We start from the raw sequence: 22,229 nt of genomic DNA, 5'->3' as shown, positions 1-22,229 counted from the left end.
ATTTTATAAAGTGATTGCATTTACAATGCGAATGAAACAAGAGTTAAATACTGCCCTTAAACGGGAAAAGTCTTCAGCCTTAAAAATTATAAGGATTTATATTCTAAAGTACCTAGGAAAGAAAAAGTACCTTCATTGGTAGTTTTTCCTTACAAAAGAATTCGTTGAGATATTACAGAATCAGTCCCTGCTACATATTTCGTTGGAAAAAGCTATTCATGAAATGAAACGATGACCGCAGCAACATTTTACAAATATATTGCAAATGTTTCTACCCATGGCTAATTAAAAATGCAATCAAATTCCATATTTTGCTTCTTCTGGATAGATATAAATCTCATATCAATTTGAAACTGAGCAAGTTTTGTTCCTCAAAACAAATTTTCTGGTTTAGTTTTCTACCTAATTCATGGAAATCTCTCATTAGATCTTGAAAACAAAAGAATTGTAAAACAATATGTCTAGAAAATTTTACATCCATTTTTAAATAAGATTTGAGGCATCAACTGATGAAGTTAAAATGCTTTTATGAAATGCGATATTTTTCCATTCGATGAAGACTGTAACAAATGCATGCAAAACAGACACCAAGAGTTAATGAGCAAGACAACTTATCAACAAAACACATCCTTCGAGAGTAACGATGCGCTATTTCTTCAGAAGCTTGAGAAGGAAATCTCACAAGTTGTGTTGCAAATTTTTAAAGGAACATTGACAGAAAAGTTTAATCTCCCAAATATCCAATAGCCTGTGCTTTTCTCAATATGGAAGAATTTATTTCAAAAAGAACAATTGTATAATCAAATTTTGGCTCTGAAGCTGAGACAACTAACATTAATAATGAAAGTATCTTGAAAACAGATTTTGAGATAAGTCCTCTTGAGGCATTGTTAGTTGCAAAAACAATTGGTTTCATAAGTAGCTACTAGATATAAGTCAATGAGAGATGGGTTTCACTCAAACTTCGAAACTTCTTTTTCTCATTTATTATCCAGTGAGGAATTCTGGAAATGGAACTGGAAAATCAAAAGAAATTTCGAAGATACATTTACATTAGCCAAAAATTTGGAAAAAAGAGGAAGGTTAAATCAAAAGAAAAAGAAATAAATTGCTCATGACGAAGAGAAAAAAAATACTTAAAAAGATTTAAAAAAGGCTTAAAATATGGGGAAAAGAGTAAACAAAAAAATGATCGAATTATAATAATAATAAAAACATCATCGGATTACACAATGATAAACATTCATAATTTAGAACGGACTATTAAGCTGTGAGAAAAAAATGAAAAACATTTTTTTAAAATTATGTATTCAAACATATTTTACTTTCCATTCCATGACTGAAAAAAAAGTAATATTTTCCACATTAACTATGGTTATATGTCGTAATTCCAAGAAAAATCTTGTTTTTAGACATTTGTGTGGCCTATGGATTCCTAACGAGCATCAAACATTCTCAAAATTAAGTGTTCATTCACTGGAAAATTTAGTGTTTATTCACTGGTAAGAACTGTTCCTTCACTTGGTCATCTTACTACTTATTATTTAACCCACCAAAAGCTTAAAACAATGTTATGTAAGTTATCTAACTTTTTTTTTACATAATTTGCATTTAATAACAAATATGTCGACACCATCATTTAGCTAAAATTACAAATTTTGAAATTTTTCTGAATTTTTTTTAAAAGGCAAGCTAAGCTTAAGTGTTCCTTCATTGTTTAGTTTACCCTATAAGATGTTGAGAAATTTGCGATGTTGTGAGAGATGTTTAAAAATGTTGACTACGTATTTTTATTAATATTTATAAAATATATATTCAAGAAATTGATAAATATATTATTCCAAATCTATGCATACGTATGTATATTATTGAAATTGTTTCAGTTATTGAAAAGCAAAATAAAGAAAATAAAAAATAATCATATTAAATAAGCACAATCTGGTGTATTCTATCAGAAGCACGCTTTTTTAATACTATACATTTGTTGAATGAAGTGTTTTTTTATTCAAAATTCTTTACTAAATTGCAAATAAATTATTAAATGACTAAAAAAGAAACATCGTATTTTATAGTGTGAAAGAAATGAAAATAAAAAGATTAGCAAACGATTATTAGCGAAAAAAATATGAATGAAATTTTACGCTACGCGCGCGAAGTCAAGTTTCTCCCAAGTTTATCACATTTTAATATTAATCGCCCCAATTAGTTATTTCTTTATTGTCGCCAAATTATTTTTTTAAAAATAATTAATTTTAATTTTTCTCAGCTTCTAATAAATAAAAACAGTTGAAACTTTAGATTTTTCAATTGAAAAATATGTAGATTAATATGGTATAAAAAAATTCATACCTCATAATTCAATATTTTTTCATCCTCACTTTAATTAAATAATAAAAAATAATAAATATTTATTAAAAAAATTTTTTTGCATGAAATTATCTTTGGGTAAATGAGTTTTATGAGTGGGTGCAATTTTTTTTTGAATTGCTTCATTAGTTTTGAAAATATGACTGAAAACGCAAAAAGCGAAATTAACATTAATGGGTACGAACTTTGAATCGCTCTCCTGACCAAACTATGGGGACCACATTTCCCAAATTGCGGCTACCCCCTATATTTTGAAAATAAGAAATCCAAATATGTAAAAAAAAATGCATGTTTATTCAGAGAAAGTACGTTTTTGTGTCTGATTTCGTAACTTAATTAATAGTTAGGACTAATTAATTCGCATATTTGAGATCACCCCCAGGAACCATTAAGATTGACACTTAGTTCGTGAAAATCCGATCATTAGATCGAAAGTTATTCAGGGTGATTCGTTTTTTTTTTTTTGCGGACTGTACATCAATACTATTTTCAGTGAGATTAAGGATATTTTTTGAGTTGCATATACTATATAATTTTAAGTAATATTGTAACCATAATGCAACAATATGCATAGAATACTATTGTTTAAAATTATATTGCTTATGCCGCTCAAAGATAGTAATAATCATCGATTTCTAACTGGAAGAGTTGTTTCAAAAAAGTTGTCTTTCTGATTACTAATCGAAGAACAGTGGGTTTGGTAGTTACCTGTTCTTTTTTCCGAGAATAATAACCTAATTAAACTCGTTTAATTAAGAATTGTCTTGACTATAAGAGAAATTAAGCAGGTAATAACATATGTGTGGAGCAACTTTTATTTTTGGTAGGCACTTCTAATACGATATAATGAAGTTTCGTTAGATTGTAATGTAACGAAACTTCAAGTCAGTGCCATATTTTAAGAAAATTTATAGTTTCAATCTTTCAACATTCCTTTTTTTTTACCTACTTTAAACCTCTGACGTAGATGTAGCACCGATGTCTCTTTTATATATATTTCTTTCTTACATTTTGGTAGTTTTTATTATAAAAAAACAGCTTAATAGTTACTAAAAAAATCTGTTAATTTATAGGAATTATATTTGGAATTAAAATGCAAAAAAAGTAGTTGGAATTTTTTTTGTTGCTTTGTATTCAAAATTATACCATTAATTGATTTTGTAAATTTACGAAACTTCAATGATGAATAACTGTTTCCCTTAGATCTAAATAATTGCAAATTTGAAGAAAAAAAATTGCTAAATCTTTACTATTTTGACAACACTTATATAATTTTCTAAACGAAATAAAATTCTTATAAATAAATGGGCGTTTAAGCTAAGTTAAGGATTTACGCTATGAACGAAAAAACTTGTTCTTTAAGTAAAAAAAAAAAATTCTGAGAAATAATAACAAAAGTGTTAATTATGAAAAATAATGCTTTAAATACAGCAGGTACTAAAAGTGTGAAAATGAAATTTAAAGTTCCCATACATGAAATTATTTTGTAACAATAAATTAATGAAACTTTTTTAATACTGTTAAAACAGAACTGCTATAAAACGAGCATCACCTGCATTATCTAAAATTATAAAAAAAAAATATAAGATAAATAACCAATTCATTTGTTTGAAATAAGTATATCACATTCACCGTTTTTTTCTCACATGTTACGTTCCCAGGAGCACAGCAATTATCTTACTGATAACCAAAACCTCAGAAAAAGAACCCCCGCATTGAAATAAGATGTTAGCTTTTATCTTTTCAAGAAACAAAGTCACAGATAATCATAAATTTCAATGCCACCTGTCAATTTTGAGATTTACGTTCAAAACCCTTTTTGTGATTTAGGCAGGGCACAAGACAGACGCCAATATGAGCATCTGCTTCGTTACGACCCTAATTTTGTCCATTATAATAGCAGTTGTTGAAGCCCACTGTCCAGCAATCAATCCCGAATCCGGTTGCTCTTGTGAAACTTTAATTGATCATGATAAAGATGAGTTTTCCATATTAACTTGCCGAAAAATAAATTCTGAGGAGGCTCTAAAAAGGATTCTAAGAGGTACCAGGTCATACCCGATGTTCGAATTGCAACTTTTTGAAAGCAGTTTAAGGTTTATACCACATGATGCATTTGTTGGAACAAGTTTTGAGGTAAGTTTAGAAATATTTTAGTGTTTTGTATCAATGTTCAACATAAGTTTTAAATATTAGATTGATGAAAAAGTTTTGGATGGAAAACATGCAGAAAGAAACTAATTTATAACATATAAGAGGCAATGCATTAAAATGCTTATTTCTAGTTTGAAATGCAGCACTCTTAGTTAAAACGTCTATATTTTGCTCATGTAATAAAATGGTAATTTTTTGTTAAGGAATTACCAATCAAAACATTGTATAAAACCTTATTAATTGGAGATGGTTAGTTTATTTTAAAATTTATCCTATTCTTAAAAAAAGCAGTATAAAGAAAATGATAATTTAACATGACATATATTTTTTGAAAATATTTCATTTAAATAAATTTAAAAATTAAACTAAAAATGAATTTCAGTTTCTTATTTTTTAGTTTTTAACGAAGATAAGATTTGCTACCACTTATTCAGGGAGCAAATTTAGTTATCTTCGGGATCCGAAATTCGGTAAAGTCTCTTCAAATCTTTTTAGTGAACTACGACGTTTACGAAAAAAATAATTTTTTTTTCAACAATAGAAAAAATTATTAGAAATTATAATGATCTTATTGGTTTTTATTATTATAATATTAAATATTGTTTCACTTTTATGACAAAAATAATTAAATAAAATACAAATTTTAAAAACTACATTTTTCTGGATCAAACTCAAAATGAATAATGTGAGTGCATTATTTTAAAAAATGGTGAATAGAATTTTCGGTGGTGATAGAAGTTAGTTATGAGTGTGATAAACCTTATGTTTTTCATTGTATGTGTAACAAAAATTAATTTTTTTATATATATAGTTCAGTAGAGGAACGAGTTTTCGAAATTGTTTTTTTTTTCTTTCATTATTTTCTTCTGTAAATCTGCTCGTAATGAAAAATGGTCAAAATTCTGTTTCGATATAAGAGGGTGATAAATTTTATTTGAATACGTAAGAAAATAATTTTAACTTGCATTGCCATAGAGCAAAATGTTAAATTAAAATTTGAGTGCATAAATTTTAAAAAAAAATTGAGATACTTAAAAAAGGATTACAATTTCAATTGGTGATAAAATGTAATCGGCCAGATAATAATTTAAGCAAGTATTGCCATTATTCATAAATCTTCAAGTAAAATTAAGTGCTTTAAGTAATTAAGTGGTAAGAGCTACGATTGACGATTCCTTTTAACAATCATATTAGAATAAATTGTGCTTGTAGCGATCGGAATTACCATTGACGACTCCTTTAGACGGTGATATTAGAATAAATCGTTCTTGCTGTGATCAGAGTTACGATTGACGATTTCTTTTGACTCTGATAGTACAATAAATTGTTGTTGTAATGATCGGAATTATGACTGACGACTCTTTTGGTCACTAATATTACAATAAATTGTTCTTGTGATCCGGAATGAACTAATCTTTCATTTTAAACAGCAACAACAAAAATAAAAACAGAGCTTTAATAGCGATTTAAGTGCTTTAGTCAACTGAAAAGTGTTAAAAGTTTTCCAGCGTCATAAAAATGAAAGGGAGTTATTGAAAATGTACTAAAATTAACAATTAAATAAAAAATATTTAAGAATTATGTTTCTGTAATGGACAAAAATTGATTAATCATAATTTGTTCGAAAGAAAAACGCTAAATTTTGCTTGCTTCATTTAGGAAATAATTGTCGTTTATGATGACATTAGGCAAACAGTTCAGATCTAAGCAAAATAAATACTCGGAAAAAAATCAAAATTTTAATTGACGATAATCTTAATTTTGTGATAAAAGGGTGGCACAAATTTGGTTAAAAAAGCATAAAAACAGCTGAACTTTTATCATTTTATTCGAAAAGTGTAAAAAATTTTGTTTTATGTTAAATTTGTTTTTTAAATGATATGGCGATATCAAATTTGCTGAAGATGGCACATTCAGTAACAAAGAAACGATTGAAAATTGTTTTATCATTCAGTTACAATTTACAGTTAAGTTTAAGTTACAATTTAGACCCTCCTGTTAGTTCGAAAGCTGTAGGAATTTTAATTGACTGAAATACTACTTGGCGATGATACAGCAATAAATTTTCTCGTGGTTTGAAAACTAGTGAAGTTTCATCGAGCGCAGAGCTTCAGTTAAAATTTGATCATTTATCTTGCCGAAATTTCTATTGAGAACAATTTTTATTTGGTGATAATATGACAATAATTCGGCTGGTCGTGGTCATAAAATAATCTAAAATTGAATTGCAGTCAAGCGCAGAAGTGAAGTTATAATTTTAACCATTTAGTTGGTCCGAAATCCAGTAAGAAATCAACCTGACAGAAACAACTAATGAGAAAGCAACCAATGGGAAAGAGTGTTCCCGAACATAGAGTTTCAATTAAAATTTTATTACTCTAATTAGTCCTAAAAGAAAGTAACCGGAGTCTAAATTAAGAAAAAATACCTTTTAGTAATACTCTGTAGCTAAATTTTGATTGTTGTGATCGAAAAATGATCGACATTTGCATTATCATAACTCACGGAGCTACAGTCGATAGTTAAATCCACTAACTTGTCAAATATTGGTCGAAATTTCTATTATAATATTTCATTGTCACACACCCGAAAGTGAGTTAATAAAACGTAGTAGAATTGATTTTATCTGTCAAATTTGACTCTTGAATCGGGCTAATTGAACTTTCATTTGTTGTTAATTTTATTTATGTAAATATTTTCTAAATATATTCTCTGTTATTTTCTATAGTTCCCGTAATAAACCATGGAATTAATATTTTTTCAATGAGGCACAATAAATTCATTTTTATTAAGTTTTCTTTTCCATAAATTAAAAATTGGCAACATAAATGTAAAATTTAAATAATAATAATAATAATAAATTAGCTTTTAAAAATATTTTCAGCAACTTATAGTTAAAAAAAAAACATTTTTCCAAACAGGTTCTGAGCATTAGAAATTCCAGTATCAGTTCTTTAAGTGATACAGACATCGCCTTTGAGGGTTTAGAAAAACAGCTCCATTTAATAGAAATCATCAACTGCAGTTACACCAGCAACTTTGACTGGACTCATCTTTCGAATCTGGTTCATCTGATGGAGATTCATATCAGTGATTCGGAACTAATAGACATCACTGAAGGCATTTCTAGAGTCCAGCACATTGATGTTGAATCATTCGCCTTTCAAAATAACCACATTCAAGTATTGGCTGAAAGAGCTTTCGCTCCTTTCACCAACCTAAAGAGATTGGCTCTTGATAATAATCATATCAATAGATTATCTAGATCAATGTTTCCAAGACCAGCTAAAGAGTTAAAGATCCTTGGACTAAGGTAAAAAATGAATTTTTATTTCTCTCCAGTGAAGCAAGTAAATAGACACACTACTTTTCTTGTTCTTTGCCACTAATCTACCTAAAACTTTAAGAGAACAGCGTGCTGAAGATTTAAACCTGATTCCCAATAAGGTGTCAAGTTTAAACATAGGGTAGGTCAAATGATCGAGATCTAAATAGATTGCGTAGATCTATGTTTTCTATACCAACTAAAGTAGGGGGTCAACAACTTTTTGTTTTAGTGAGCCACAGCAGTAAATTCGAGAAATCGCAGCAGTAACACGTACTAATTTTATTTAAAAAACTCTGTAAGATAGATTTTTTTTAAAAAATCCCTTGAAACTTTTGTCTTAACACACGGTTTTACAGATGCTAAAACAATTCGATGTCAGTTTATCTAATTGATAATATTTTCTTGGAATATGCCATTTATTGAACTACTTGGATGTATTGAAGTTTAGATAATTATAAGAAAAAACGATTTCATTAATCACAAATTTGGCATCTAAGGTATGATCTAGGGTCGAGTAAATGCAGGCTTTCTTAAAAAACACTTTAAAATGAGTTGGAAACTTTTAGTCATTGATGGTATTTACAAAAGGGTTTAACGCAGTAAGCCGCATATAAGGGAGCATTTTTCCTTTTAACGGCTGATGGATAGCAAAACTAAAATAGCTGATGAACTGCTTACATGTGGAACAGGTCAATAGTACCATATTTCTTCATTTTATCAAAATTGATTATGAAATATCAGTATCAGAAAAACTACTTAAATTCAAAAATTACATACTGTTTATCATAGAGTTCAATAAAGTAGGTCTAAGTAACAAGAAATACAAATAACAGAAAGATAAAAAAAGATATCCTAAAAAAAGATATCCTAAAATGCAATGTACACATATCTGTAGGTAATATCATAATATAAGATATGATCATTTTTTAAATGTACGTTCTGATTTAAAAATTCATAATTTTCAGAATATCATTCAGATTTTCTTCTTATTTATTTGAAATTTTCCGGCAATAAAAACATTTGATAGAAGTCCATTTCTTATTCCGGCATATTCTTCTATATGGGACCTACTTGTTTTATGGAAATGCATCAAAAAATGGGTTGAAAATAGAATTTAATCTTATACGAAACTCCAACTTTTCATTTCAATGATATAATACGCACTTAAACAGCATAGTATAAAATGGAAAACGTGAATCACATGACATCAATAGAAAAATTCGAAATGGAATGACAGAAAAAATCATAATACTAACTAACATAGCATTACACTACGTAACATGAAATGAACCGAAATCATTCTGAATCCACATAATTAAAATTTTATGTATTTATTTTGCAGTTATAACAATCTTCGAGAATTGCCAGAAGATCTATTTGTGGATATGTCAGGTCTTCGCTCCTTATATCTCACAGGCAATCCTCTATATACAATCAGACAACCTGTATTCCAACCTATATGGAATCAAATAAATCTACTTCTATTCTATGGTAAGAATCATATTCTCTCATATTTTATTCGAAAAACCATAATTCTTTTTTTTTCTCCTTCTAATTATATATATATATATATATATATATATATATATATATATATATATATATATATATATATATATATATATATATATATATATATATATTATATATACATACACACACCCAAGAGCCATTACATTATGACCACCCTGCTAATAACATGAAGGACCACCTTTAGCCCTCAAAACTGCTAGCACCCGCCGTGGCATTGATTCCACAAGGTGCTGATAGGTAGTCTGAGGTATCTGGTACAAAGCGCTCACCAACTGGTTCTGAAATTCCCTCACTTTGCGAGGGGATAGCGAGGCAGCACGAATTTGGTTTTCCAAGTAGGACCACAAATGCTCTATTCAGGTGAATTTGGGGGCCAAGACATGACTTGAAAGTCACTGGAATGTTCCACGACGATTCGACCCTTATGACATGGTGCATTATCCTGTTGGTAAACACCATCCCCCGCGGGAAAAACTATAGTTATGAATGGGTGAACCTGATCTGTAACTATGTTCAAGTAGCTTACAGACGTCAGGGATTGTTCTATGAGGATTATGTGTCCTAATGTGCCCCATGAAAACAATGTTCCTGGGCGAGAAACCACGATAACCTAGGCGAGCCCATTGTTATAGATGGAGGGTGGTCATAATGTAATGGCTCTTCTGTGTATATATAGTACCCGTTGTTGCATTATATTGTTGCAAACAGGATAACATGTAGTTTTTGTTCATTAGCCTTTTACAAGTAAAATAAAGTCAAACAGGCCCTTCATGCGAAAAAATTTTTTTATTTATTTATTTATTTATTTATTTATTTATTTATTTATTTATTTATTTATTTATTTATTTATTTATTTATTTATTTATTGCCATTCTTCTTTTTTCTGTAATTAGCTGAGATAGAAAATGGTTGAATTTTTTGCGCATTTAACTAGATACTAGAATTCGGTATATTTATTGTTTATATTTACTTTCTTTCTTTCTCGATTATTTATTTATTTATTTTTATTTATTTACTCACGTATTCATTTATTTACAAAATAATTATTAAGAAAGGTTTGTCCCATCGTACTAAATCGAGTAGCTCTGTCAAAGAGGAAATTGAGAAGCGGCCCAACATGAAGAAAAAAAACAAGCAAATTTTAAAAAATATTAAGAAGACTAAAAAAATCAAATAATAAAAATAGTTCAGTTTACTGATTTAAACTAAATTCACTTTATAAATTCAGTTCAGATATTTTATTTTCTGATCAATTATAGCAGATTTCTGTAGATTAGTTACTTTGACTACTCATTTAAGCTATTTTAAATACTAGCACTTAATTTAATAATTATTTATACTCTTTCATATGTAATTTACTTGTATATTTCGTACAAAAACCACTTTTATTAATTTATTTCTTTTGATATCATGTTTGAAAATGCGAGTTCAAATCTAGAATAATAAACAAAATTTACTTTTTGTAAGCTTATATTGAAATATCCATGTATAACAATATATTTTTTGTATTCTGTTACAGGAACAAATCTCTCTTGTGACTGTAGGTTAGCTTGGTTGTTAAGAGCAGATAATTCAAGAAAATATATACACGCTGCATGCCATGGACCATCAGAATTTGTCGGTCGGGCATTGGCTTCGCTTGATGCTGATCAGCTTTATTGCTAATATTTTATTGCATTAAATTATTTTTATATTGTATTAAATCATTTTCATTTGTTTTTATATTTATTTCATATTTTTTCACAATTTAAATGTAATTATTAAATTCAGATAATGTTGAGTACAAACATCACAGATCATAATTTTGTCCCATATTAAGCATGAATTCTAATGTTAATCTTTAGATATTTTTTTTATTGAGAATGAATAAAATTTTTCATTTAACTGGTTCACGTAAATAGAAGCATAACTTCCTTAACTTTAATTTTTTTTTTCTTTTTTGATTAAATTTTTTTCATTCAAAATAGTCAAAAAAATTTCCTTTGTCTGTTTTATTTAAGGACATTTGTAACTTTGAAAAATTGCCATTTAAGATAAAAACTACTTTTATCTAGAACAGTGTTTCCCAAAGTAGTGTACGCGTACCTCCAGGGGTACGGGAACAGTTTAGCGGGGGTACGCGTTCTTATGCGAAATATCTTGCAACAAGTGAAAATTTCAAAAAATTTTATTTAAAAATGAAGCTAGCCATGAAAATTTACTATTACGTATTTTTCTGTTGGCTATTTTTTGCAGAGTTAACAGTAAATAATTAGTGGTGTCAACAGCTAGTTGTGATTTTTAACTTTCGTGCATTTTTTTAAATCACAGCAAAAACAGTATCATTCTTCTCACTGAAGCTAATAAACTTATTAACGAAACTTTGTACCAAAAAAGAAAAATAAACATATTTTTTTTAAAAAAATGAGTTCATTTTTCTATTAGTGGTACACAGAGTTACGAAAAACTTGGAAAGGGTACAAAAAAGTCTTAAGTTTGGGAAACACTGATGAATAATTAAAAACTTTCATTTATTAAATTTAAGGTAATACTTAACCTCTTTAAAAGTGTGACAATTTAATTTAAATTTCCTTTATTCGCAATAATTAAGCATTTCCCCTCCATCCGAAGACTCCCCGTGTAGTAAATGGTGACTGGTGCATGTTAAATCTGTCGGGTCACGAAGTCCACCATGTTTCCATACCAAATCATATCTCTGGAGATACTGAATTTGAGATTGATCTTTCTCTGGTTCAGGTCAAAGTTATGATCTGTGGCTGAATGAATGGATGTATGAACGGGTCCACCCTATGAACGGGTTGTGCCGCATGTGTGTGGCAGAAGTCGAATTCTTGGCCATAGATTGCGCCACTGCGAAACAAGAATAAGTTCACTCATTTTGCCTTAATGGCATGCGACAATAACAACAAAGCATTTTAACATTTATGTTTCACTTGAGGGAAATCGCAACTTTTTAGGACTCAAAAATTGTCTTTTTGGGTTTAAAAAAATTTACCAATAGCTTACCTTCAGAGTAAATAAAAATATATTTACTTAATATATGTACTTGAAATATATGATAGTTTAAATAAATGCATGACAACTGCGAAGTTGCATTAGAACAAAACAAATTTATTTAAATTCGTTTGCAGCTCGTTAACTTCCTATACGTTTTTCACTCTACGATATAGCTCGTTCACCAGGAGTTGGCACTTGGCTCCTCCTTCATCACGTGGTATGCGACGATACTATTTCGCTATTTTTGGGAGAAGGTTGTGAGCAAACTTGAACAATGTTGCTATTTGGCGATTGTTTGGCAAAAATATTTATTTCGCAAACTTTATGTGCATTTTTTAACAATAAATATTTCATAAATTTGATTATATTTTGCACCATTTCTTATGATATTTCTTTCTTTTGAGTGAATAGTTTGTCCTTTATAAGCCATTTCGCTGGGAGAACAACAGTTTTTAAATTTAAACTATATTTAATTAGCTAGTGTAACAAAAGGCATAATGGCAGATGATAAAGCAAAGTAAGTGACTGAAAAAGAATTCACTTTTTGTGTTTGGCGCAAATTAAGGGTTGTCTCAATTTCAACAACGGAGATGTTTCTCTTCTAACTCCCGCGCTGAAATGAACTCTGCGTCCCAGGAGGTGGAGCCAAGTCTCAACTTCTGGTGAACGAACTATACCTATAAACATTTTCTTTTTCCGGTGATGAGTTTAACAAGTAGTAGTGAAATGACAACTGAATTATAGTTGGAGGTCTACAAATGACGTCATCGCAGATAAATCGTAGCGTTTTTCGATACGAAAGTCAATCAGGTTGTACCAGACTGTATTGATCTGCCATAAAATATTTTGATTGCTAAACACCATTATAAAATATTACATAGGGTAAATAAAAAATTTTGAATCCAGAAAAAAACTCTTTTATTAATAGCAAAAGAAAAAAAATTTTAAATTTATAATGAAAAATTGCTTTTATTTTTAAAAAAATTAAAAAATAAACTTATGAGAAAATCGATTATACGTTTTGTCATTTCTTTTAATGAATAATTCAATGTTGAACTGCAGCTGGGTCTGAAAGGCATCGTTTAATAGAAGCCAAAATAAATTGCATGGGAAGCCTCCTTTTAAGTTAAATTGCTAGTTTGTTACCATACTTCAGCCATGATTACTGAATAATTCGGTCCTTTATAGCTTCAATTTACCAAAGACATATCGAAATGAAAGAGGCAGCATTGAAGAAGTTTTGGAATCCATCTCTCGAGATCGAAAACCTGCAATCCGTGACAACTATAGATGTTATAGCAATTCTCAGTTCAAGGCTTGTATGTCACGCTTTGCTCTTCAAGTTATGCCATATAGCGAAAGGTTTGAATATCATAAAAAGGCCATACCTCCTTAATGAAGTGTTATAGGTAAACCAGCCCAATAATCAAATCGTTATCGTCGTAGTGCAATTCGAAGCCCCTTCGCAGTGCGATTTGGTCTTTTACAATCCCGAATAAACCAATGATCGTGATACAAGGCCTGACCGCAAATAAATTAGATGAAATCCCCACTGAAAAATACTTCGTATTTCGCAGAGATGGTTTCGATTAAAGCTTTGTCGCACACAGTAAAAAATTCCGAATCATTTTGGGTGCTTTATCCATAGAATCCATTTTACCGTAAAATCCATTTTACCTTAAAGTTCATTTTTACCGTAAAATATTATACCGTAATTTTTACTTTAAATATTATACCGTAAAATATTATACCGTACAAATATAAAATTGTATTGTAAAATATTATACCGTACAAATATAAAACCGTATTGTAAAATATTATAACGTAATTTATTTGTTTAATTAGAATTGTTCAGTAATTTTACTATAATTATTACTGTATCAAGTACAGTATATCAGATTATTTGCACCGGAATTTGATCCGGAATTTTTTACGGTGTAGACTCCATAAAAAGGATATTGCATCCCACGCAAACCATTTCGTAATCGAAATACGTTTCCATACGATTGCTTACTCAATGTGCCTGCATTCCGAGTGTGGTATCATATAATTTGGCTATTACTTACTGTTTCGATCTTGGACTTTTTGTATCCCGTCAGATCTTATTTCGGGTCTCCGTTTCTCCATAAGTATTGTTGCTCTATGCCATAATTTCACTTACTCCATTCTCCTGAACCTACCGCTGCAAAGAATCTTCATAATTTTTGACATTTCTGCCATTGGATCTGGCACAAATAGTCTTGTTTCAGTCAGCACAATATTAGATTTTTACGAAACGTTAACGGCTTGATGACACATTATGTATGTTTATCAACTTGCAGTTGTAGCTTTAGCAATTCAAGTGGAAATGAAATTGAAATATAATTATTGCCCTCTTGTGACCCACGTTGTGGACTAACTTTATCTTCCTTCATCTAAACATTAGTTTACGATGCTTAATAATTAGATTTCCTGTACATTATTTTTAACAATGATTCTGAAAATATACGCTAAGCGTGGTGGTTACAGAACGACTCGAATATTAATGTTGCCAAGTGTGCAAATGCAACTGGAAAAACTTTTAAGACACTTAAAATCCATAAATTTCAAATAATTTCTCGTTAGTGTTCTAATTTTGCAAACTATTTATTTCATTAAAAATGCACAGTTATGCAGGAACTTAGGAATTTATTGCGTTATTAAGTTTTTATTCTTATTTTTATATATATTTAGTTTTAACTTTAGTAACGTTTCTGATGAGTGAGAAAAATTTCCAATTGAAAACAAACCTTTGCACACAGCAGAACTCTTCGTCTGGGGTGTGAGAATGAGTAGAACTTGGTGATTTATTCAAGATAAAAATTCTAGTTTTTTTGTAATTTATTGCATAAAAATAGACAAAATAATAATTTCATATATTATTACCTTAGTTAAAAAAAATTATTTGTAAACACAAAGATATTCAATCAGATTTTCTGGTGACGATACGGGCAACTTAAGTAGAATAAATTAAATTTATCATTTAAAATTTATCAGCAAACGTCTATTCCGAATGACCTTTGCAAACTTAAATGCTATATGTTAATCTTCTCACACAAAAAAGAGCATGAAAAATGCAAACTTTGAACTTGTTATCATCAAGTTGTCATCGAAGTATAGAAAAGAAAAATCATTTGTTTCAAAAATTTCTTTTTCTAGTAGACAAGGGAGATTTCAAACGAATTCGACACTATTGCGATCTATATGAAATATGGGGAAGCAACACATAATTTTTCTGGAACTAATATTTTTTTGGTTAACTTTTGTTTACGGAGGGTGTCCATCTGCTTATATAATTCTACCCTGCAAGTGTGAAATTGACAGTGAAGGCAAAACTATTATTAACTGCGGAAACATTCAGTTGGAAGAGGATCTTTCAAGTGCAATGTTTGTTATGAAAAACCAAAAAATATATATGCTGCAGCTAGAAAATTCAAGTTTCATGTTTTTTCCTGATGGATTATTTATGGATCTCAAAGTAGAGGTAATTATTTCCTTTTTAAAATATCCCATGTTTTAAATTAAAGGTCGCTATGTTTACTGGCAATGCTAGAGATCAAAAAGTACCCTTTTCGAGTTTCAAACTTTTACAAATTGCCTAAATCAAGATAGATTTATGACTTTTTTTTTATTTTTGTAATTGCCATTACGATAATAAATAAAGATAAAAATGAGAATCGTTTGATATTTGTGAAAGTATTTGAAAACGCACAACGTTCTAATGTTAAAATATAATAGAATTCTACATAGCTAAAAATCGAACATAATTTTCTTTTGAATGTATACATTAAAATTTTCATAATAGATTTTTATAATAGGAAAAGATAATGATAAAACGCTGACTTCGCAAGTCTCTAAAAAAATAACTATCTTTTCTGGTTTTTTCCCCATTAGTTAGGATTTTGTATTAAAACGTATTTTCTATATAGCAAAATACCTTTTTAAGTACAATAGATTTAAAAAAAAATTAGATTGAAAAACTCACCCCTAAAAGCTGCCCAAAAATATGTGTTTTATTGGGGGGGTTTTTTTTTCGAGAATAATCGAGTTTTGAATTTTTTACACCACTGGAAAAAATTTTCCTCCACATCAAAGCGAAAGTATATTAAATAATATATTGAACTGAATGTTTTTAGAATCACTTTCGATATTTGCTTATTAATATTTTCTAGACGTTTCAGACGAAATACTGACATCACGAATTCCTATTGAGGAAGATTTTTTTTTTAATTTTCTGTACAAAATGTAATATTCTACCAAGACATGTTTTCTAAATTTTGTTATATCAACAATTTTTAAGTTTTTTGTAATTTGAAAATTGATTTTAGAGTTTTTTTTTTTTTTTTTTTTTGAAAAAGGGGTGTAAAAAAGATGCGGTATTTTTTTTTTTCCTTTATAAAAACAATAAATACAAAGACTTAGTAACGGCCGATGCCGCCTTACGTTGAAGCTCCACAATTTTGAAACTAACGGCATGATAGTGGCAACGTGGTTAGTACTGCTTGCTGATATAATTTATTAAAAAACAAACTGGTACCAATCAATCTGAATCTACGTGAGCTTCTACCGTTTCACCATCAGGGATAGAACCCTGAGCCTTCACTGGCAATGGATTGGCTTAATCATTGTGCCATCATCGTTCCTCTTTTCAAAATTCATTTGGTTATTATTAATTGAAGTAACGTGTTGATAAAGGAAGAACACCACTGTGAGTGTGTATAAAAAAGTGTTTTTCTCAATGTATTTCAGGATCACAGAATTAGATATCTGCAAGTGACGTCATCGTAGGTCAATCGTGGTATTTGTCAATTCAGAAACCAATCAGAATCGACACACACGCGTGGCATCCGACAAAATCTGATTCAAATCGCATGGTTAGGCATCTCTTCACTGCTTCTCGAGTTGCAAGTACCCAATTTTTAAAGATTGAATTATTTGATTGTATAAAGATTGAATTAATTGATTATTGAATTATTGAATGTGCTTTTTTACGCATTCACTAAAATATTTCACGATCAAAAAATACGGCTTGGTCAAGCATTCTCTCTTATTTATAACATTCAACTTAACCAAAAGAAGTAGACGTTATCTTCATACTAGAATAAGATAACGAAGGCTATTATATAACAGCATGTGATGATGATAGAAATACAATTAAAAAAAAGATATCGAATTTTAAAAAAAGAACAGCCATTTTTGTACTATAGAAAAGAACCAACAGCAGTTCAGAGGCACAGAAAATAAGAGAATAAGAAAATACGAGATACGAAAACAGCATTGAATCTACCAAGTTTCTTAACAAATACTGTACAACGAATTTTAACATTCTCTCTGTCGTTTAAATGTTTAGATGAAACTATTTAATTTTGTATAAATAAAAAAAAATGCTTGAATCATGTGTCAATATCAAAACCAAAATGGTCAATCACGTATCGTCTCTGTAGGAGATAGTCATCAATTAGTTAATTCCAGGATATCTCGTTATCTAATACGTCAAAAGCTTCGAAAGGTACATATGGCTTTTGTCACCAAAAATGTTGCAAAATTCACCAATATCGCAAAATTTTCGGTAAGTTTTCAATATTCCCATTCATAATGAATGCTCCTTACTGTTATTGCGTGCTCTTAAAATACATACAATATCCCGGGTAAAATGAGGGTTTTTGAGAAAATAACGTGGTAATAAAAGAAACAATCATAGATTCATTATTTTTCAGACGATATACAAGAAATACACATTTTTACCTAAAAGACATTTTTCATATTGAACAGTGTAAGTTGTTGCAAGGAAAATAAACCAATGAGTCGAGAAGGAAACTGGGCGAGATCTATCAAAATGGAAAAGTGCAAAATTTAATAAAAATTGCTGTGGCAACTGAGTTGATTCCCTAATATTTCTGTATTTTTCACCATATGGCATCATGAAAATATTCGTGTCATTTTAATTTTTTTTCATATTTTTTTGCATAATTATACCTTACACTTAATATTCAAATGATTTCAGACTTACACTTATTAGGAAAAATTGATAATTGATGGGCGAACTAGCCAAATTCAATCATACAAAGTGCAATACAAAAAACAATAGAGGGTAAAAAAATAAATCAAATAATTCTTTGTGGCAACTCGCTTAATTTACTAATACATTGTAATTCTTTTGTATTTTATGGCATTAGTACCAAAGTAATTCTTCTTTGAATTTTTGTTTAATTGTCCCGTTTTTTCTTCGACATTATTGAATTTTAACTGTTATTATATTTTCAGGTTTTAAAAATAAAAAATTCTAGCATATTCTCTTTAGGAGAAGGAAATACTGCTTTAACTGGTCTTGAAGATACCCTGGAAGAACTTAGAGTTTCTGACTGTACGTATGTCAACAATTGGGTTTGGTCAGAACTTAGCAAAATGAAATGGCTTCGTACTTTAGAGATATCAGGTTCTAACCTTTTGGAACTACCAAATCTCAACATATCACATCTGCCCATTGAAGAACTGAACTTCAAAAATAACTTCTTTAGTAAACTTCCATTCCAGGCATTTAAAAAGTTTACCAAGTTGAAAAGATTTTCATTTGACAACAACGACATTATAGAAATCATGAGATCTATGCTACCGATGCCAGCTAAAAATCTTGAAGCCATCTCCCTAAGGTAAAAAAAAATTATTATTGCAATAATAATTTAAATACATGATTGATCTTACCTTAAAGTTCTTTTAATTTAAATTTTGTGAGTCCTTTTTTTTTTTTTTTTTTTTGGCGAAGGCATGTAAATTCCTTCATTGATTTCTCTATATCTGTACACTAAAGTAAAGCATTCTCGCTTCAACTCTTTGTTGTCCAAGAGAAATTTTACAATTTTGTAACAAATGGCATAATCGTGACAATATGGTCAGCATTACCTTTACTTCCCAGACAAGCTTGTGCCCATCGATCTGAAGCTGGGCTGGCCCCCGGTGATCAAACCCCAGTTCTTTACAATGAAGTTCAATGACTTAGTCATTAAGCCATCGCAGCTGTTCCCCACTTTTATTTTGGCAATCCAACTCGTTCCAGAGGTTCTTCATATGATTCAGGCCTGAGCTCTGAGCAGGATAGCGAATTTAGTTAACCCAGCATCCATTCAGCCACTATTTTTCACCGTTACAATTCATAGTGAGCATCAACCCATAAGTCTTCCAAAATGTAAGAAGCACACTATCATCCAAAATAGGGCAGAGATACGGCATGGAGCTTACTATAAATTTGGATCAATGTCCCCGTCCAAACCAAGAGAAACAGCTCCAGGCTATAATTCCACCTTCACTGACATGTGTGGGAGCCTATAAATACTTAACGTATTCCTGGTCATCATCAAGATGGACTGTTTTCTCAACAGAATTCAGAAAAAATTTATTCACAAGCACATTTTATTAATATAAAATATGAATGTAAATCCTATAACTTCAGAAAATTCAATTTGTTAACAAATATAAGTAAACCCTTCTCTAAACATAGTAAACTATAAACAATTTCTCAAATATTATAAGTAAATAATTTCCAGAATAAAACTTCATATGGTAAAACCCCTAAACTCACAAATGAGGTCACTTAAGCTTAGAAATGAGGACCGAAACTCTTCACGCAGAGACCATTTCGAAACTTCAAAACTTCTTGCAAATTTAAATTATAGAATTTAAATTAACGATTAAACATAGAACTTATAACAAATTAAAAATAAGACTTTCAATAAATTAAAAATAAGACTTTTAACACTACAATGATAAGAATAAACCTTAAATTGAAAGTTTTATTCCTTCTTATGTTGTTAAATTATTATTCTTTTATGTTTTAGTTATAATAAAATTAAAAGGCTGCCTATAAATGCTTTCGACCAAATGCCTGCTTTGAAGTATCTGTACTTGGGAGGAAATCCAATGAAGACTTTAAATGAAGATGTTTTTAAGCCAGTGTGGAATCAATTGAAAATGGCGCTTTTTCACAGTAAGTTCAGTACTATCAAAATAATTAAAAATTTAGAATAAGAGTTTAAAATTTTGAGTGCAAGGTGAAAATTCTAATAAAATAGAAAATATTTCAATTCATTTATTTTCCCGTCAGATAAAAAAATAGGAAATATGAACTGATTGATCTTCATTTCTAGAAATTCTTCTTACAAACTTCTAAATATTTTTATTTTACTGTTCATTTTATGATACCAATTACGAAATGCTGCTTACTAGGAACAACTAATAAACAAAAATAATTTCTTTTCAAACAATAGAATTTTACAATTTTAATTCTTAGTATCTTAGTTTTGAAATTGGTGTCTAAATTGCCCAAATTTAGTAATAACCATTATTAAGTAACATTAACAATTACACTGAGAAAAAAAAATGGCCACAAGTTCCATGTTAATGGAAAATTTGCCGTGTTTCTGGCTCTATGGAAACTCCTAAAATATCGGCAAATTTTATCCATGTGCTTTGGTAATGATTTTGGTAAAATTAACAATAAAATATTGTTTTACAATGTGTAATAAAATTTGGTAATTTTATCATACCTTAGAACATGGCAAAAAAACCTCTATAAGGTAAAATTTGCTTTTCAGCTTTGTATTTTTTACTAAATCTGTGGTAATAAGAACTGTAATTTTGAAAACCAGAATTTCCTATGAACGATTACCATATAAACACAAAAACCAAATGAATGGTTTAAATACCGTATAATATAATTTTATTAACCATAATCTTGTTTTTTTAATTTAAATAGCATTACCATACATTTCAGTAATTTTTACAAGAATTTTTTTCGAAGTGTAGGAAATCTGATTTATATTTATGAGTAATTTTTATATACTTACAAGTAAATTTTCACTAGAAACTTTGTTCACTTTTTCAGTCACATTGAAAAGTTAGTAAATCTTTTTACACAATTTCGTATTATTTTAGCCAACTATAATTTTCATTTCTTACTTACCTTACTGATTCGTTTTTTAATATCAATAATATCAACAACAAAATTTCATAAGATTCTTCATTTTCATTGAAAATATAGAAATCGAAAAGGAGAATCTTATGTTATATCTTATGCTGAATCTTAAAGGAATATTTTATGTTGTTTCCATTGGTGTTGTTTTGAGTTTGCATTTATTTAAATTAGCTTAGTAATTTTTTAACCAATTTAAGCAAACACTATCTCAAAAAACAATACTATTTATTTCATTAACTAAAAAACCAGTCTTTTTTATATTATCTAGATCACATTATGAAATTTGAATTTAAACAGAATATTCACTATAGCTTTTAACCAACCATTAAAATCCATTTATTGAGTTATTATTTAATTAATTAATTTATTTTAATTTTAGGTTGTCCTTTGGTTTGTGACTGTCAGATTCTCTGGATACCAAAATCAAAGCAATCAAAAATGGTTTTGATCGGTGGAACATGTGACTCACCTATGCAATTAAAAGACAAAAGACTTACTCAATTACTCCCTAAACATTTTCCATCATGTTAGTCATAACAGAAAAAATGAATGATTAAGAAAAAGAAAAACTCTCCTCAGAGTTGAGCCTTAAAAACCATTTTGACTTTATTTGAGGGATGAGGTTTAAAGATGAAAAGAACTTAAAATTTACTATTTATAAAAAATTAGGGTTTAGTCTATTATTTATTTTTTTAACAGTTGAATCGAATAAACTAAAACCAAATTGATAGAATAACAAATTCGAAGTTATAAGGGTTTATTTATGTATAATGTATGAAAAGATTAATTTTTAGACCGAATTCTGACATTTCTATCCATATATACTTATAGGAATAAATATTTCACTTTTTTATTATACACTGA

The 22,229-nt window shown here is 29.1% G+C and overlaps 2 protein-coding genes across 2 annotated transcripts; both read left to right on the top strand.

Annotated features, from left to right (window-relative positions):
• Positions 1–4,008: 4,008 nt before the first annotated feature.
• On the top strand, positions 4,009–11,085 carry LOC107455645 (uncharacterized). Its single transcript, XM_016073283.4, has 4 exons — positions 4,009–4,503; positions 7,443–7,834; positions 9,192–9,340; positions 10,902–11,085. The coding sequence occupies exons 1-4, from the start codon at positions 4,222–4,224 to the stop codon at positions 11,045–11,047; spliced, it is 969 nt and encodes a 322-aa protein (XP_015928769.3). The 5' UTR covers positions 4,009–4,221; the 3' UTR covers positions 11,048–11,085.
• Positions 11,086–15,538: 4,453 nt separating this feature from the next.
• Positions 15,539–22,223, top strand: LOC107455650 (tsukushi). Its single transcript, XM_016073287.5, has 4 exons — positions 15,539–15,881; positions 18,662–19,047; positions 20,230–20,378; positions 21,745–22,223. Exons 1-4 carry the CDS (start codon positions 15,609–15,611, stop codon positions 21,894–21,896), a joined length of 960 nt encoding a protein of 319 aa, XP_015928773.2. The 5' UTR covers positions 15,539–15,608; the 3' UTR covers positions 21,897–22,223.
• The last annotated feature ends 6 nt before the right edge of the window (positions 22,224–22,229 follow it).

The sequence above is a fragment of the Parasteatoda tepidariorum genome, chromosome 7, assembly GCF_982258835.1.
Source record: "Parasteatoda tepidariorum strain Cologne lab strain chromosome 7, Ptep-v5.0, whole genome shotgun sequence".
NCBI lineage: Eukaryota > Metazoa > Arthropoda > Arachnida > Araneae > Theridiidae > Parasteatoda > Parasteatoda tepidariorum.
The sequence above is the reverse complement of the archived record's forward strand: the minus strand, read 5'-3'. Positions and strand labels throughout refer to the sequence as shown.

Coding starts and splice junctions, on each gene's coding strand:
- LOC107455645 (XM_016073283.4), top strand. CDS start 4,222: ATGAGCATCTGCTTCGTTACGACCCTAATTTTGTCCATTATAATAGCA. Junction 7,835..9,191: donor TTAAAGATCCTTGGACTAAG/GTAAAAAATGAA, acceptor TTTATTTTGCAG/TTATAACAATCTTCGAGAAT. Junction 9,341..10,901: donor AAATCTACTTCTATTCTATG/GTAAGAATCATA, acceptor ATTCTGTTACAG/GAACAAATCTCTCTTGTGAC.
- LOC107455650 (XM_016073287.5), top strand. CDS start 15,609: ATGGGGAAGCAACACATAATTTTTCTGGAACTAATATTTTTTTGGTTA. Junction 19,048..20,229: donor CTTGAAGCCATCTCCCTAAG/GTAAAAAAAAAT, acceptor TTTATGTTTTAG/TTATAATAAAATTAAAAGGC. Junction 20,379..21,744: donor GAAAATGGCGCTTTTTCACA/GTAAGTTCAGTA, acceptor TTTTAATTTTAG/GTTGTCCTTTGGTTTGTGAC.